Source organism: Rattus rattus, chromosome 2 (assembly GCF_011064425.1).
Source record: "Rattus rattus isolate New Zealand chromosome 2, Rrattus_CSIRO_v1, whole genome shotgun sequence".
Taxonomy (NCBI): domain Eukaryota; kingdom Metazoa; phylum Chordata; class Mammalia; order Rodentia; family Muridae; genus Rattus; species Rattus rattus.
The window spans coordinates 23414979-23433463 of NC_046155.1; the positions used below are offsets into that span (position 1 = coordinate 23414979).

Genomic DNA, 18485 nt, shown 5'->3' on the forward strand with positions numbered 1-18485 from the left:
ACTATGAGGAAATGGATCTGTACAAGCAAATCCACTATGAAGCCCTTTTTTTTTTTGTTACTTTCCTCTACAGGTTTCCCAGTCACCATCTCACAGTTTACTCTCTCCCCCTTTCCTTTGTCCTGCTGCTTTCCACAGCTTTACCATTCTCTGTTAAAAATGACACATAAGCTTCCAGGCCTATGTATTTTTCCAGTCTTCATCCCTCCCCCACCCCCGCAGAAGGTCCTCACGTGTGTTTAAAAATACATTATTAGAATGTCACGTTTTTTTCTCTTGGTAGCCTGCTTCTCGTCTGTTTAATTTTCAGCCCCAACTACAGAAACTAAGAGAGAAGGGGACAAGTTCCCCTTGTCTCAGACACCCCTGCTACGCTTGGAATTATGTTAATTTGTCTATATATTTATCTATTACTTCCTTTGTTCATTGAAATGCAAATGGATTTTTAAAAAAAAAAGTCTTTTATCTGAAATGAAGAGCAAAACAGTTTCCAAAGATTTCTCTTTGGAAATAATTCTTGGCAAATTCTTTGGGTAGCATAGTGTCTTGAGTTACAACTTTTAAAAATGGCCAAACATCACCAATTGTTACTTCTTTGTTCTCCCTCTTTTCTTATCTTTCTCTGGCGGGAGGCCAGCAGAATGGGAGAGAACCCAGGATGTGTGGCCTGACAGGCCTCTGACCCACCTGTTCCTGTCGTGTGGTCTCCTGTCCGATACATGTTCGCTTTGACTCTTACTCTGGTCCAACCCGGACCCTCTTTGTCTTGATAAAAGTTGCAGAGGTCTTTCTCAAAATCGCAGCTTGTTCCCACAGCACTGAAAGGAAGCCCTGGGCAAAGGAGAACCAAAGTTGCAGTCAGCCCGGGATTCTCAGAGGACGCTATCAAACACTCGACAGATACTGCTACATTCATGCGGATACTGCTACATTCGTGCCAGGGAGACCAAGGGAGAAACTCACAGCAAACTAGGCTGACAGGTTTATCATCAAAACAGTGTTTTGACATGACAGGAAAATTGTTCTTTTCTTCTCTAAAAGGAGGGCAGCAAGGAGCTCTGATCAGATTATCTACAAAAATAAACAAGCGCTAGCTTCAGAAGGGATTTCCTTTGAGAACGTAAAGGCTGTGAACATTTACTCGAAACTTTCAAATTGACTCCTACAACGTTTAAAAGAAAGAAAAAGGAGAGGAATTTTAAAAGAGGCTCTTAAGTTCTAAGGTGTGTTTTAGCAATGGTATTTTCCAGAGATAATTCCCCTTTGGTGACTAGTCTGGGCATCAGAGCAGTTATGATTGCCATTAGCTGTGGGGGCTGCTGCTCTTGAGGAAAAGCAGCTCTTACCGGAAACCACACAGTTCCGAAGTCACACTGGGCTTTTCAGAGGATGCTGCTCTTTGGGCTTTGCTGAGTCCTGCTATCCACAAGTGTCCCTTTGACCCAGACTGCCCAGATGAGCTGGAGTAAGAAAGAGTCCTGTTCCTTTGGGAATAATGGTTGGTCCTATTAACACAGGACTTAGGCTGCCCTCTGGAGTTAGAGGGGCTGTAACCACAGCAGTTTGCGATGTGTAGTATGAGCCTAGACTGATTGGTGAGAGACACAGTTGGGGCATTGTAGGGCCAGAGAGATAAAGTGTGTTGTTTTGTATAGCTGGAAAGTTGTCTCTACAGAAACTTCCATTCTGGGAACAGCCAGCTGGCAACTCGGGGCTGTTTAGGACAAGACTATGTTCTCAGTTAATTTTCAAACAGAGAAAGTACTCACGTGGGCAGAAGAACAGAGCCAGATTAAATGGTCAAAAGAATCATTCAACCAAACGCTACGAGGAACCCAAGATTTAGTTTTGACCCAGAAAAACACATAGCTATAAAAAACAAACAAACAAACAGACAAAAACCCTGTTGTATGCTTTGAGAACTGGTAACATTGTATCAATATTAAATTTCATGAACTTACTAATTATTCCACAGTTGTGCAGATACATATTGAAAAAATTCAATACATAAAGGAGTATAATGTTTTTCAAGGCCTGATGAGGCAAATGCTGGCGCTGCCTAATGCTATCACTTTGGAGATCTGAGAAAAGAGTCTAGGGAGTTCCTCACTGAATTTCCACATTCCACAAATCAATCTCTCTCTCTCTCTCTCTCTCTCTCTCTCTCTCTCTCTCTCCTTTTTTTATTTTGGTAGTGACTAATGGCACATTATAGAAAAAGAATGAGAAGAAACTGTTCCCATGTAACTGGAACATGGTGGCATTTCAGGTCACATGTCTAAACTTGAGAGTAGAGAAGGAAATGAGGACTGCAGTGCTCTAAGCCTGGTGAATCACCACATGCTGCGCTGTCCACCTCTGCCAGAATGAGGGTGTGTATATCTTTAAGGCCAGGAGACAAAGCCTGAGAGAAATTAATATGATGTCACATACACCAGGACCCTTCAGCATTGATAATAGAGAGCAGAAGAAACCCAACCGTCTCAATTCTTAGCCAACCTCTCTCTACCTGGTAATGAAAAACCAGATGAAGAATTCAAAATGTATAGCCAGCTGTGCACCTCAGGAGATGGCGAGGTACTCCTAAAACCCTGGCACAAAGAGATGATCAGGTTGGTGAAATCACTCATCAGTTATGAAGTTCAGAGCAGCAGCCTTAAGTAGCTGCAAGAGAATCTGAACTCCTTTATTAGGTCTGTAAGAGGGGCAGAGGTAGTGCTGAAATTCAAAAGTTTATAGCAGCTTTGTTCAGAGCAGCTGACGTGGAGAATCAGCCATGGTGCTTTTCGGTTGGCGAACAGGCACGTGAGCTGTGTCACATTTATTTAGACAATGAAACATTACTCAGTGCTAAAAAGAAATGATCTGTAGAGTCACAAAGAGGCCTGGAGGAGACATAAATGTGCAATATTAAATGAAGGAAGCCAGTGTGAAAAGGCTGCATACCGTATGACTTCACAACCACAGGCATGGTGGAAAAGGCAAATTAGGGAGACAAGGAAAAAGCCAGTGGTTTCAGGGGTGGTGTGTGTGTGTGAGTGTGTGTGTGTGTGTGTGTGTGTGTGTGTGTGTGTGTGTGTGCCTGCCTGTATTACACTGTAAGGGTGGGCACACGTCATTACAAATGTGTCCACTCCCATAGAACATGCAATACCAACAATGACTTTTAATGTAAACTCTGAGGTCTGAGTGACAGTGATACATAGAGGGGAAAGAATGTATCTGTTACTGCTGTGACTTCTGACCACTTGGCTGAACCTCAAACTGCCCTAATAAAGCACAATTTAAAGCATAAATCCCTTCTATCCATGGTTTTCTGGTTATTTTCTTCACTTGATAAATACTTCGTCTTAGAAATGATTTGTCTATGATCTGATAGAAAGTTTCAAAAGTGGAGATCATAGAGTAAATCTGCTTTATGTAGAATATTCAGGCAGCATCTGAAAGCTGACGATGGGGACCTTCATGGAGTTACCCAGTATCTGAGGTGGAGGCAAAGTCCTTGCTCACAGCTAGTTTGAGCAGTTTGGGTCAAAGGAAGATAAAAGAAACTGAGTGGCTGGGGCATGTGAAGGACATGCCGGATGCATAGGGAGGAACTGGAGGTGGACGCAGATGTAAGCCGCTATGTATCAGTTGGTAGGAAAAGGAAACCCTTTGAAACAGCTTGTCAGAAAGTGTCCTCATGTAATCACTTGCTTTCTGACCTTTGAACTTCTTAGGAATGGAGGCCTTTTAGACAACCTCATTAGCTGACAAGATCACACAGCTTATGAGTGTGAAGAAAGGGGTGAGAATCTGGGTTCCTGGTCCTCGGCTCATAATACTAAAATGATGAGATTAAGAATTTTGAAAAGTAAGGTTAGCATAATGAGGAATTCTAAAGGCTAATATAGTCCACTGTATGAAAGAAACACGTGGGTTCTGCAGGGAAATCAAGTGAGTGAATTACATACTGAGGAGACACTGCTCCTCTCAAGTAGCCTCATTTTGCTGGAATCTTTTTTTCCCTCCTGTTCACCAGTCAGACCAATGATGTGGGGAAGTGCTAACACACATTCTGTATCTCTTTTGAAGCCCCAGCAAGGATGCCTTTGTTAACTCCTGGCCACTTCTACATCTCGCCCTACACAGAGTTAGGTGGATCCATTAGGACGTGGTGAACTTGCCTCCCTGTGTGGATTGAGATGGTCTCATTTAACTCCCTTTAAAAAACTAAAATTAGTGGAACAACAACAACAACAACAACAACAAATGTTTTAGTTAGGGTTTCATTGTTTCAAAGAGACACCGTGACCATAGCAACTCTTGTAAAGGAGAACATTCCATTGGGGCTGACTTACAGTTTAGAGGTTTGGTCCATTATTGCCATGGGAAGAAGCAAAGTGGTACATAGTCAGATGGTACTGGAGAAATAGCTTAGAGATCTACATCCTTAGGCAGCAGGAAGAGATTTCGATACTGGGTCAGGGTTGAGCATTTCGACCTCAAAGCCCATCCCAGGGATACACTTCCTCCAACAGGGTCACACCTTCTAGTAGTGTCACTCCCTATGAGCTTATGGGGGTCATTTTCATTCAAACCACCATAAAAAGTCCTTAGTTTCAGCAAATTAGGCTTCTCTTTAATTTGGGAATAAGAATTTAGCTCAAGTGGTTAATGTTATCTTAGTCTACTTGATAGGATATAGCCAAAAGCATATTACAGACCAGTTCTATCTTGAGAGAAAGTCAGGCCACAAAGGTCAGCTTCCATAATGATTTCCCATGCTCCAGATACAGAAAGAATGCTTGTTAGTAAGATGGGTTGGGCACAGTGTAGCCCTGGGTGTTGTGAGGAGATGAATTGACTGAATAGTAAGGTCAATTGCATTTAACTGTGTATTTAACTGCCATCCTTATTGTAAAACACTTGTGTTCACCCATTTTCCCAGAAAGTAGAGAATTCCCTCTCTTTTTAAACATTCAGGCTATGGAATTTTAATTTTGGCCCTGATAAAAGTTTTGTGAGGGTTCACTTTGAAAAAGAAGTTAATTAAGTTAACATATTGTTTAGTCAAAACCATTCCGGAAATATCTACTGAATACTAATTTATATATAGTATATATAGTATATATGAGTAAGGACATTATGAATCTTGGAGATTTATAAGTTAGAGTTTTTATAATTATATCCAGTAGCAGGTTGAAAGGGTTCCCCCCTCAGTCTATTGAGTTACTCATTTATGGAACCAAGGTATTATTTAGAGAAGTAAATGAATTTAGGTAAATTAATATTTAAATTTTCCTTGCTAATCGGGAGGGGGAAAGAGCCTCATGAAAGCTTGTGCACAGTATCAATGAAATTAAATCCACTATATGTGGGCTGAAAGAAGGTAACAGTTTAGCAAAAATGATATATTCAGTTGATGACCTTTTAAAGACAAGGTAAGACAAAAGGTGAGACAATTAAAAGCAGTATGAAACAAGTGCCAACTCTGAGCGTCTGGTGAGGCAGGCACATTCCAAAGGAGGAAGAGTAAGCAGGACTCACCTGTCTGATTTTGGCAGTGAACAGGAGAGAACGAAATATCATCCAGGGCAACATAGCCTCCTTTGGGACCATTGAAGGCAACTTCAAAAATAACCTGGGAAGGAAAATGACAGCTCAGCATAAATTTACATACTGCCTTGCTCTTACATGATTAAAAGTGCCACATCGATCAAGCCAACTGAGGCCAAGTGACAAGGACTCATGCAAGTCTTTTCCAACATGTGTTTGGTCAGTACTCCTCTCAACCCACAGCCTCTTTCAATGAAAATGAAATCATTCTGTTTGCCTACTGAAACATTATCTTCTGACATCTAATCCTCAATTCAGTGATATTGAAGGTGAGCCCTTTGAGGAAGTGATTAGCTCCACGAGGGTGAAGCCCTCATTCATGAGTTTAATGATAGGAGTCCCAAGGAGCTTTCTTCTATGTGGAGACACCATGGAAGATGGCTCTGCTAGCACGTTGATCTTGGGTTTCTCAGTTTTCAGACTCTGGGAGATGAATTTCTGATGTTGATACAACACTGAGGTTATGGTATTTTGTGGTAACAACCCAGCCATAATGGACCAAGACACTTGAAATTTGTATTTACTGGGCATCCTATCCCCTATTCCTTGAGTACCAGCTAGCATGCCCAAGACATTTCAGACAGATTCCAGAATTGATTGACAACATGGTCATCACCTACAGGAAAAAGTCAGTGAAGAAAATAAATTAGGCTCTTCCATTATCTACAGGAAGCTAAGCTCTAATCTGTCTGTGCCCCTTGCCCCATGGCACTCCAGACGAGAGCCTAGGCAAAGACACAGTAGTCAGAGATGAGCGCTGTGACTAGGCCTTTCTAGCCATGTTCCAATGAATTTATGAAGACCATGGAACAGCGATAGCTTTACTTTATCGTCTCCCACCCACTGACTTTGAACTTTCTCTCTGAGACAATAAAGCACCAGGTGTGATCAGCACAGGCCCAAGCTGTGTAAGGAAAACAATCCAGGTGCACAGTCTATGTTCTGTGAGGTGGCCGCTGAGGCACATTGCGGGCCATGGCTTCAAACTTAAACGCATGCCAGGGCCAGGAAGGTATAAATGCATGAAGTTGCACGAAGTCTGTGATGCAGACTCTTAAGAGTGCAGAAGGCAAATCTATCTAAAGGAGGCTGCTGCTACCCAGGGTCCTAATCCCTAGGAAATCAGTTTGTTACCCCACTGGAGAGTATGGTAAGATGCCATCATACCGTAGAAGGATGGGGCTCTATTCCAAATGCCTGATATTCTCGTAGTCTTTATAAAAGGGGAAAATTTGATGTGTACACTCCTCCCACCTCCAGCACAAAGACACTGGGACTGTTAGAGGAAGGGGAAAGACTTTGTTCATATTGAACAGAGAGATTAAGAAGCCCTTTCCAACATGGGTCTGCAATCACAGCCCATGTGCCAGGGTTCTCTGTTCAGAAAAATCCATGTTTATTTTCCTTTTGAAAGTGGGGACATTGGATTTACTGATTGCTCCAGGGCCAATTCCTTTTCTTGGCAATTAGTAAGAGCAAACAACCCAAATGACAGACTCAGACTAGTGGAGCAAAATCCCACACATGTGGGTCCAAAGATGAATGGTACGGTTAATAGTACTCAGCAAGATGAGTTTCCAGTGCCAATTTAAAAAAAAATTCGGCAACCCTCTATTCATGCAAATGTTACCTAAAGAGTTTATGCTGTACAAAAGAAATTGATAAAGAAGACACCATCTGTGTATGTATGTGTACACACACGGGTGTGTACATGCATGTGCGTGCACATGTGTATACACATGCCTGCCTGAATGTGCACTCACATGTGACTCATTTGATTTTAATAGAAGGAATATGTTCTGGGGCAGCATTTCTTTGCCTTCTTGCGACCAAAGTCAGAGAAAAATTTCCACTGGGCTGTAAGAGCAAATCAAAGCCTGGCCAGACTTGGTGACAGGAAATAGCACACATTCTACAAAGGCACCGTGCTCTCTCTGGGGCTGTTTGGGGTTAGGGAGCTGAGAGGGATATGAAGGAGGTGGAGGAGTGTCAGGCACACCAGCAGCAGACAGAGCACATTGGAAATGGAGACCAAGCCAGCCTTCTCCAGTTCTGCAGCAGGCTAGCAGATGGCGCCACTGAAAAGCAGCCAGAGGAATAAGCCATTTCTGTTCTTTAAAGGGAACTGGCGAAGATACATCAGAAAGGACGAAGTGAAACGGGGTGGTGGGTATTAATACCATGGCAACTAAGCTCTCCTTATAGCTAGATGCAAATGCTCACACCAGTCTTACACGCAGAGCAACTATGACGCTGCACCCCCAGTTTGCAGCCTGGGGGGGACCTCAGACAGACTGAAGCTCTTCCTACAGCTGGATGCTATATTTTAGTCTAGGAAGTCCCCTAAGCTCTCTGGCGTCGCTCAGCTGTGTGACCTAGAAAAAAGATGTCAGACTTCTTGAACATTTCTGTCTCCTCCTTTGTCCTCTGTGGATATGAGCATGATTTTATGTATGTACGTCAGTGGGCAGTAAGCATGGACCGTACTTACAAGTTCTGAAAGACACACACGGCCAGAGCTACAGATTTGGATATGGACTTAAAGAAAAAGGTCTATAGCAACACACACCATAAAGTCAGTTGTATTTGCCACTGTTGTTAAACTTAGTTTCGTTTCTTTGACTTTTCTAATTCTTTTGTTTGGGATATTTATCCTGTATATAACTGTAAAATGTTGTAATATAAGAACACAAAGATTCGTTTTAAATAATGGTAAGTTTACGTCCGATTCTATAACATTGTTTTTGTTGCAAAGAAGAAAGTTATGGGCTTTTTGTTTTTGATTTTTTGTTTATTTGCTTAGAAAATTCTTCAAAATTGATCTGGTGTGTGTTTTCCTGTAACTAAGCAAAGGTGCTGAGTACCGTAATCTAATCTTCCAATTAGCAGCTCTGGGATCCTTCTCTTGCTGTCTGGATTCTTAGAGCCAAAGGACTATCAGTTGAATAACCAGCCAGACTACCCTTGTGCCAGCGCTGGCTGGCTTCAACGCCCGGAGGAGAAAACTACATCGTGATCACAGAAGATTGTGCTGTCTTTTGAAGGCACAGCTTCATCCGGGGCTGTTGGACACTTTGTACCAGACTTTTTGCTTTCTCATGCCTCAGTGAATTCTAGATGACCTTACAGCCATTTCTACTGAGGTGCATCTCCCTCGGTGGCTTCTGTGACTGGTGCTAAAGAGGCAAGGCTGTGGTTGGTGCCAAGAGACAGGGCTTCCCCAGCCATAAACAGGTCGCTCAGGCTCACTTAGGGAATCGATTTGGAGACTTTCTGCTGTGAGACCTCCCTTCCTGCCGTAGACCCAATAAAAAAGCTGTTCTCCAGTCACTTCTTTTATTGAGTGAGTAACATGAAGAAAGACGCGGCAGACAGCGGAGTGGTGGTGATGGTTTTTAAACCATAACTGGTGAGCAGTAAGGAGGCTGAGCTGTAAAGGGGGAAGGCAGCTGGCTCCTGGCAGCTGGAGAATCAGCATTTAAGCAGCTGGAGAGTGGCCAGCAGCAAGAAAAAATAGAGATATGGGGGAGTCTGGGGGTGGGGCAAGAAGGCAGAAAGCCAAGAGTGAAGAGGGATAAAATGTCACAGTCCACAGAAGAGAACATGCAGAGACCTGGCAAGTCTTTGAGACCAAAGGTCTGGGACACTGGTCTCAGCTACAACACTGGCTGGTACGAATGGCTGAGGACAGTGACTTCCTTGATCTACAGGCAAGGGCAACATTTATAGGGCTCAGGGTCAGGATACTAGAGGTAGGCACACGAATTGTAGGCTGCTTCCTTCTGCTGTTGTTGTTGGTGCCCCACCTACCTCTGCTACCCATCACTGCTGCACAAACCAGAGGGAAACTAAAGCTGCTCTTTGCCTACCCAGATTTCCATCTAGGAGAAGCCAAAGGACCCCGAATGATTACAGATCCTGGGTGGAGATCCTGGAAGGAGTCATCTGGACTCCGAGCTCCCCTTTTGAACCCTCCATGGCTATAGCACAAGATCAGAGGGGACATGCACCGGGAATTTCAGCTGGTAGAACTGACTTCCACACTTATCCTCAGAACAATAATTTTGATAGAAATGATGATAATAAGAGTGGAAAGAAAGGGATACAGAAGGGAAGGAAATGAGGCGACTGAGAAGGGGAAAGAGAGGGAAGGAAAGCATTAAAGGGTTGGAGAGATGCCTCACTAGCTAAGAGTGCTTGCTCCACAATCAGGAGGACTACAGTTTGGATCCCAGCACCCACATAACAGGCCAGGTGCTCCAGAAGAATATGCTTGTAGTTCCAGCTCCAAGAGATCAATTGCCCTAGTCTGGCCTAGAGTCATGTGATCACTCCAACTCCCTCCCTCTAAAAGATTATAATAGCAGCCAGTGCTTCAGGAGCAGGAGGGAAAGGGGGATATTGGTCTGTAGATACAAAACTACAATTATGCTAAAATAGTACACTTTGGTTCTTAATGCACAGTAGGTCAACTATAATTGATAATGCTATATTGTACATTTCATAATACCCAGAAGGATTTTAAATGCTGCCAATACCAACAAATGTTTGTTTGAGGTGATACACGTGGTAGCTATTATGATTTGTCATCCATTGTCTACATGAATCAAAACATCACATTTTATTACATTCATTGGTGCAACACTTTTTGTTTTGTTTTTATTTTTTGAGACGGTGTTTCTCTATGAAGCCCTTACTGTTCTGGGACTTTCTCTGTGGACTGGGCTGGCCTTGATCTTACTGAGCTCTGCCTGCCTCTGTCTTGTAAGTACTGGGATGAAAGATTTGTACAGTTCCTAGGTACAATGTTTTTTTCTAAATTAAAAATAAAAAATAAAGTCAATGTATACCTATCTTCAAAGTCAGGACTGAGGTTGGTAAGAATGTACAGTGGAGTGACCTCCGTGTGTGTGTGTGTGTGTGTGTGTGTGTGTGTGTGTGTGTAGCATCTCTTTGTGAGACCAGATCGAGGCTCACCTACCTCCATGGGGTAAGGAGCACTGAACTCCACCTCTGCAAGGTTCCAGACCGCATTGCCTGGGCTGTCCACTTTCCAGATCTCCTCGTACAGGCCAGCCATGTCCCGAGTGTAAAGAGAGAAGACATTGTCATTCCCCTGCTGAAGCTGGTAATAGAATGAGAGGCAGCCAGACATGGGCGCTGTGATCATTGGGGAGATGAGCTGGGCCACTTCCTGGAAGTGCTTGACATAAACAGAGTCCACGTACATGTAGTGGCCTGGAAATCACACAGACAGAATAGAGGGTAAGACAGGCTGGTAAGTTGCAGATGGACCTGTGACATCCTGGGACTCACTTCAACACAATTCGTTGGAAGGCGTGAGGAGGAAGTCTGGTCAGGAGTGTGTAAGTGTCGTAGCTGGAGAGGGACACAGACATTTATTGCACCCTGCAAATACCAGATGAGACACAGTTTAAATATCCCTTTACTTTCCATTGAAGTAAGTTATCCCCACAGGAAAGATGGGTCATGTTCAGTGTTTGCATTTTCACAGGCGAATACATCCCTATATCAGATGTGATCCTTCCCAAGCCTCTTAGAGGGCATGGAGAGACACACCTGGGCATATTTTCACAACACACATCAAATGCAGGCTGTGTGTTTGAGTGGTCCTAAGAGTGCTCGAAGGCAGGGGTAAGGTCTGGGAGTCTGAACTTGTGATCGCATTGTTGATAGACCCTGGTGATCACAGCACCTGAGAGACCTGGGGCTACTAACCCCCACTACAGACTCAAAAAGAAACAGCATGGAGACTAGGAAAGAGCTTTGGTTTACCATCGAAGAGAACTGACTTTGAGTCCCATTTCCTCGATGAGGTAACAGGACTTGAGCAGGCTTATGAATTTGTTGAGTCTCTTGAATGAGAATATCTTTTGCTACTTGGATGAGACAGATCCAGGAGCCCCTTCGGATATTAAACTCTGTGAATGCTTAAGTTCTTCATACAAAGTGGACTGTCATTTGTATGTAATCTATACACATCTTATATGCTTTTAAAAGTTATTTATTATCTATTTATTTAAGAGCCTTGCTATGTAGCCCAAGATGGGTTCTAATCTCCAATCCTCTTGCCCCTGACTCCGGAAGGCTACAATTATAGGTACACACCACTTTTATAGGCACACACCACTACACTTGGTTTGCTCCCTTGCTTGCTTGCTTGTTTTTGCCTTGTGCATGCTAAACAGGTATTCTGCCACTGAGCTACATCCTCAGCTCCTTTTACATTCTTTAAACCACTTGTAAATAACTTAAAATACTAATACAATCTAATTCCTTATTCTTACTATTTAGGGAGTGATAGCAAGAAAGAAGTGAGCAAATGTGTAACACACACAGTCATTTTCCTGATACTTTTGGTCCACTGGGAGTTGAACTCACAGAGACAGGCAGCTGTACGTTCCTTGTAGAGTTGATATGAATATGAAATGAGATTCTGCACGTAGAGTGCTTATTGTGTGCCTGACATTTTATAATTGCTCAACACGATTATAAGGAAACAGCAATAGAATTTATGGATCTAGAACCATACTTGTCCCATGGTCTGTGGTTTATAAGGGGAAGCTATTATCATTATTAGCGACTTTGTATCCATTTATTTAGGTTATGATGAAAACAGCTATTCTGTGTGGCTTGGATAGAATTTTTTTTTCTATTTATAAGCTCAGAACAGGTATACCATAATTTTATTTTTGTTTTCAGTATCTAGTGCCTGCTTTATAAGAATTTCTCTTATTTTTCTGAGAAAGCAGTAAGAATAGGAACAACACAACATATGCAATTCACACGCAGGGCATTCGCTTTGTTTTTGCCACCTGTGTGGGTGGTATCCAAAACATGACATCAGTCCTAAAGGTCACCCGAGTGCCCCTCCCTCTAATACAACCCTAGGGTCCAGCCATTCTAGGGCATTACCCTAATAATGGAGCACGCATGTGACCATAAACAGTTCCATTCTAACACAAGTCCATTTACTAAGAATTCACAGGAGCACGAAAAACAGCAAATGTCCTTGTCGCCTCTCGTTATATGTCGTAAGAACGAAACAGCACTCCTTCACAAGGTGGTCCTGCCAGGAAGGGAGAACTGTACGATTTTGTGTCCTTATACCTCTCTTTGCAGGCACAGAGGTGGGTCAGAGCTCTGTAAGAGAGCTTGCTACAGGTACTGAAATTGGCTTGTCAGTCTCAGCTGAGCCACCTGTAGATCCGTGACAGTGCTCCTACCAAGAACACACCACTCCACACTGCCACTAGCCAGTGAGCCAGCAGCCAGGGACACTACAGCGAGGCTACGCTGCCGAAGGCCTGGCCTCTCCCGTTTCTCAGGATCTGCATCTTATACTGAAGGTACTCTTCACTCAGGGACACATTATGGCTTCTGTGGCCACTGGGCATTCTCGATTTTCCATAGCGTATGCAAATTTCCCGTCTATGACAGCATCCGGATAAAGATGAAGACATCTGGGACGGACTTGTTATTTTTGTTCCTTTATTCATTTTGCTTTGACAATAGCCGGAGTTACAGCAGTGTCATGGAACTTTAAAAACACCATGGCTCCTATATCCATGTACCCACTCTTCCAGTGAGCTCCACTGACAGTTTCTGCCTTAGTTCTTCACAAGCATCCCCTCCTCCCCCAGTTCTAGCTTAGTTTCTGTTTCTAGTGGAACTCAAACTGACACAGCCGCAAGGAGGGAAATCATTCTGCCCAAGACGAGACGATCTCTTTCCAACGAGTATAGAAAGCTCTTGACAGATCCACTTGAAACAACCTGTTCCATCCCTGGAGTGTGTTATTACTGTGCAGAGCTAGAGAAATCTCTTACCCACAGTGGCATGACAAACACATCTTCTTTGCAGTTGACAGACATGCGGTGGTCAAGGACAGTTACTCATCTGCTGTCTGGATACTGTGCTCATCCCTGCATTAGTACTTGAAGTGCTCCCTCAGCACTTCATGCTCACAATGCTGAGCCTGGCAAACCACAATCGCATTTCTGGTCCAAGGAGCATTCAGAAAACAAAATATGACTGGCCCAAAGCAAGTCAGGGAGGTTGCTGTGAATGCTACCAAGATTGCTGACACCAAGTCTCCCATGGAAGCCTAGACCACAAGCATTTGCCCTTCTTTTCCTCTCTAGTATTTCTTTGTTGACACAGTTGGGTACTATTTACTGACAACATGAGTAACATGAGGTTTCTTACCAGGACGGCTCATCACGAGTTCATCATCCGATTTAACAGGGCTAAGATGACTCAGAAACCACCATTCAGGTGTCTGCTACAGGAGGCCAGGCTGGGAAGTGACAATGCCCTGACTCAGTGCATCTCTGGTGAAATCTACTCTGAGGAATTGCAGCTGGGGTGAAGGATGGTCATTGTGCCTCTGACCACAGGAAGGACAAAGGTAACTTGGCGCTCCTGGGAAACCATGTCTATCATCCAGCATGACAGGAGTTTTCTTATCCAGCTCAGGTCAACTTTCCTATGTTCCCCTATGGCTCGGGGATGCTGAATTTCTACTAACTTAGGGAAAGGTGATTTTAATGATTTTGGATCATTATGATTTGGGTACAAGGAAACTCAGTTAGATATGAACCTACCTAGATACAGATGTATTCTAGGTAAACAGAATTTTGTAATCAACTAAATCATGGCCAGAATTAAAACTTTATGGTAGTACATCCCAACACCGTGGAGGCCTAAGCAGGAAGATCACAAATTTGAGGCCAGCCTAGGCTATACACATACAATGAGAGTTGCTTTCTCAAATCAAAACAACCAATCAGAAAAACCAATTTAACTAAAAATGAAAGCATATAAATAGAGACTATGGGTTCCCCACAAGATTAAGAATCAGCTGCTTTGCCATGCTCAGATAGGAAGTCAATCTACTTGTACCCAACGTTTAGTTATACACTTAAAAATCCCAAGTTTCTGCAGATAAGACAGCTGTCAAGTTCCGTAGAAAGATAGTAATCCCTGGCAATACCAGCTGAAGGTTTGGCCCCCTGAGTGATGCCTGAGGGTAGTCTGTGCACTTACTTCTGAAGAAAGCCTTCCTTCCTCCTCATACCAGCCCTTTGTACTAGGAAACCTTTCAGGGAACCTTAGTGGTTCTCCATCAGCATCCATTTTCCCATGAGTCAGGAAAAGAATTCAGAGGACAGTTCCTGAGTATGTATCTTTGAACAGCCTGGCTGCCCAGAATTTCCCTAAAGACTGCCCACAGCTTGACCATGGTACCTAAGGCAGTCTTGGATTCAGTTAGGATTCATCCCTCCTTGGCCATATTTTTGGCTCTAGTTGCTTTATCTACTTCAGTCTTGCTAGCTGCCCAGACTACCTGGAACCACTTGGGCTGAAACATGTTCCAGATGGAAATAACCCACTCGGCTGCTGCCATGTTGAGCAGACAGCATGCAAACAGGGCAAGTCAACCCATCTACTTTTCCATGTTGCAAAGCTATACTCACGAACACTTAGTTTAGGGGTTGGATCAGATCTTTCCTCTAATACTAATAGAGCCAGATTCTAGTCTTTTTATACAGGAAAGATGAAAGAAATGTGTATGAACATCAAGTAAGATGTTGTTATAACTTGGATGTGAACTATCCCTTCAGAATCCGTATGTTGAGGCCTTAGTCCCCAATGCAGTGTTCAGAAGTAGAGCTTGGGTAAATAGGTGGATCATGAGGGCTTTGATCTAATCAGTGGATTCATTGATTAATGAATTTGTAATTTGATAGCATTATTGGGAGGTTGTAGAAACTAGGTGGTGGGTACAAGTTGGACTAGGTCAGTAGATATATGTCTGTCTTTGGTTCCTTCTACTCTCTACACTTCTGACCACAAAAAGAACAGTTTCTTCATGTGTGTTTTGCTTCATCTTAGGCCCAAAGCAATGGGGCCAGTGGACCATGAAGATTTAAAAGCTCTGAAATCATGAGCTCAAATAAATGTCTCCTACTTTTAGGCTATTTTCCCTCAGGTCTTTTCTCACATTAATAAACTTCTACTCCGTTTGTCAGACAGACTTCTACTCTCAGTTAGTATCTGAAGGCCCAAGAACATGGGTAATAAGAATCTGTCTGTATTTACTTTCCCTCCCTCCCTCCCTCCCTCCCTCCCTCCCTCCCTCACTCCCTTCTTTCCTTCCTTCCTTCCTTGCTTCCTTCCTTCCTTGCTTCCTTCCTTCCTTCCTTCCTTCCTTCCTTCCTTCCTTCTTTCCTTCCCTAAGCTACATAGCAAGACCTTGTTTGAAGAAAAAGAAGGAAGGAGTCCCTTTTCTTCAATCAAGGTCTTGCTATGTAGCTCAGGCTAGCCTTGACTTCTTAATCCTTCTGTCTCTGCCTTCCAAGTGTGGGAGTACAGGTATGTGTCGCCATACATAGCCAAGAATCTCCATAGTTGAAAGAGTATAGAGATGGACTGTTAATATTGGCAAGTCCTGCCACTTAAAGTGTCTCCAAACTTTATCCCATATATTCCCTTAATGTGGATATCTGAGAAGGTTAGAGATGGGATTTCTGTAAAAAGGAACTGCCATCTCTATATTTGCTGGTGGCATGTTTTCTTTCCCTTTCTTACCTCAATCCAAGGGGAGCAGCTAAGAGTGGAAATGGAAAAAGGAAGTTGACTCAATCTCATCATCATACAGGCAAACAGGTCTCAGTTCTGCAATGGCCTTGGGCCTTTGCATGGAGGAGATGAGAGTTGTTGTTGTTGTTGTTGCTGTTGTTGTTGTTGTTGTTGTTGTTCTTCTTCTTCTTCTTCTTCTTCTTCTTCTTCTTCTTCTTCTTCCTCCTCCTCCTCCTCCTCCTCCTCCCCTTCCTCCTCCTCCTCTTCCTCCCCCCTCCTCTTCTTCCTCCTCCTCTTCTTCCTTTTCTCTTACAAGGAGTCTTCCTCAATATCCTTCTCCTTATTCATTAAAGCAGAGTCTCTCAGCTGAACCCAGAGCTGGCTGACACATTTGCCCTGGCTAACCATCATGCTCTGGCAAATGCCATGACTCTGCCTTCAGAGCTGGAAATGGCCACCCCACTTATGCGGGTTCTAGGGATCTGAACTGTGGTCCTCATGTTTGTATGACAAACACTTTACCCAATGAGCCTACTCATCGGACCAGATCAGATCTGAGTTCTAGAGAGAATGTGATCAGTGAAAAGCAAGTGTGTAGCGTACAGAGAGAAGCACCCGTCTTCCTTGCACATAGGAAGAGGCAAGAATCTGATGGTAGAGCTGTTGGGACAGAGCTGAGAGGACAAAGCTTGTTGTCAATGACTTTCCAGAGTTTGATGGGGTAAAGACATCGACTTTTCCCTTGGCCCAAGTGGGCTACCACACCTCAGAAAAATCCTCTTAAGACTATTTCCATGGTAACAGTGGTAGAGAAATTCTGATTCCCTCTAAAAACTGGAAGAGGTTTAGAGATGATCAACCAGAAAGAGCCCCATTTCTTTCTTGGAACTGTAGAGTGCAAACCTCATCAGCCATGGGAGAAGTGGCCTTTGTCATTTCCAGTTTAAGGGCATCAACCTAAGATTAAACAACACTAGGCAGGTAAAGCTTCTTGTCCACTGCCCTTCTTTTATGCTCTGAACCCCACTATGCCTCCAGAACCCCAATGAAGCCACAGTGCTATAAGGAGTGGGGAAAAGCCAAGGAAGAGACGAAGCAATCCCCCTGCTGCCACTGCTCTGTGGAAGAGCCTGAGAGAAGATCTGCATCCCCTGAGACGTGTGGGAGTTGTGCTTTGGCTGCACTTATTTCTTGGAAATAAGGCTGTCGATCTGTGAAGACGGCTAGGACTACGTGTGTGTGTGTGTGTGTGTGTGTGTGTGTGTGTGTGTGTGTGTGTGTGTGTGTGTTTGGGGGGCATCTAGCAGACCGTGTGTGCAAGCAATACTGAGGAAATGAACAAGGCCACACTCACTCTGGGTGCTGATGCCGCGACCTGAGGAGACTGATGCAGAGAGAGAGGAGGTGCCAATGACACTTGAACTCCATCCAAACCAGAGTGAGAAAAATGGCACAGCCCACGGGCAGCTGATTCATTCATCTCATGGGCTTTGGGAGAATAAAATCATTCTGATCTGATTTTGGATTTTGAATCTTTGTCCAGCACCCTGCAGAGCGGGATTCTGAGTGGCTTGGTTTTAAAAACCTCAAGCCTCAGGAAAATAATGAATTCTCCTCATTATTTTTCTGTCAATTATCTCCCTTTCTGCCAAGGTGCATAGAAAACAGCACTGGTCTGTGCTGTCAGCAGCTTACCTCCTGGAATGATTTTGTTTCGCATTGTAAAATATTAACAAAGAAAGAAACCCTACGTGGTAAATCAGAATTGGATAAGAAAACAAGTTAAAAATCATGTCCCCTTCCGTAGCTCAAGGAAATCCCATAATTCATAGTGCAGAATCTGTTCTATCATTTAATAAGAAATTGGGAACATCATCATTTGAAAAATCAGAGATCTGGGGAAAACTGTTAGAAACATACAAGCTAATGAAAGGAAACGGGCAACTACACTGAATTTTGCAGATGCTGTATTCACCATTTCCTTTTCTTCAGCACAAAGAATGTGTTCTTCTGCACCCTTGATCTCTACTGTATGATTCTCTACGTCTTACGAAAAGCAAAGGCCTAAGTTGCCTCCAGTCCATGAATGAACATGAGGTGAGTCCCCAGAGAGCGAAATCTGCTGCTGCAGGCAGACATTTGGATCATTTAATCTTTCCTTTGCCACCCAAATTGATAGAGTGCAGCGAAAAATCAATACATCCAATAGAAGGCAAATGAAATAAGAGAGGCAATTTCTATCTTCTTTAGAGTATTGGTAGTTTTATTTTTCTGCAAGA

At 43.4% G+C, this 18485-nt stretch overlaps 1 protein-coding gene across 1 annotated transcript in view; it reads right to left on the minus strand.

Annotated features, from left to right (window-relative positions):
- Positions 1-18485, minus strand: part of Mamdc2 (MAM domain containing 2) — a 151784-nt gene that overhangs the window by 56453 nt on the left and 76846 nt on the right. The window contains exons 6-8 of the mRNA XM_032891724.1: positions 10583-10839; positions 5533-5626; positions 688-831 (exon numbers count right to left, since the gene is read on the minus strand). Of these exons, the coding sequence (XP_032747615.1) occupies positions 688-831; positions 5533-5626; positions 10583-10839 (495 nt within the window). The remainder of the gene's footprint in view (positions 1-687; positions 832-5532; positions 5627-10582; positions 10840-18485) is intronic.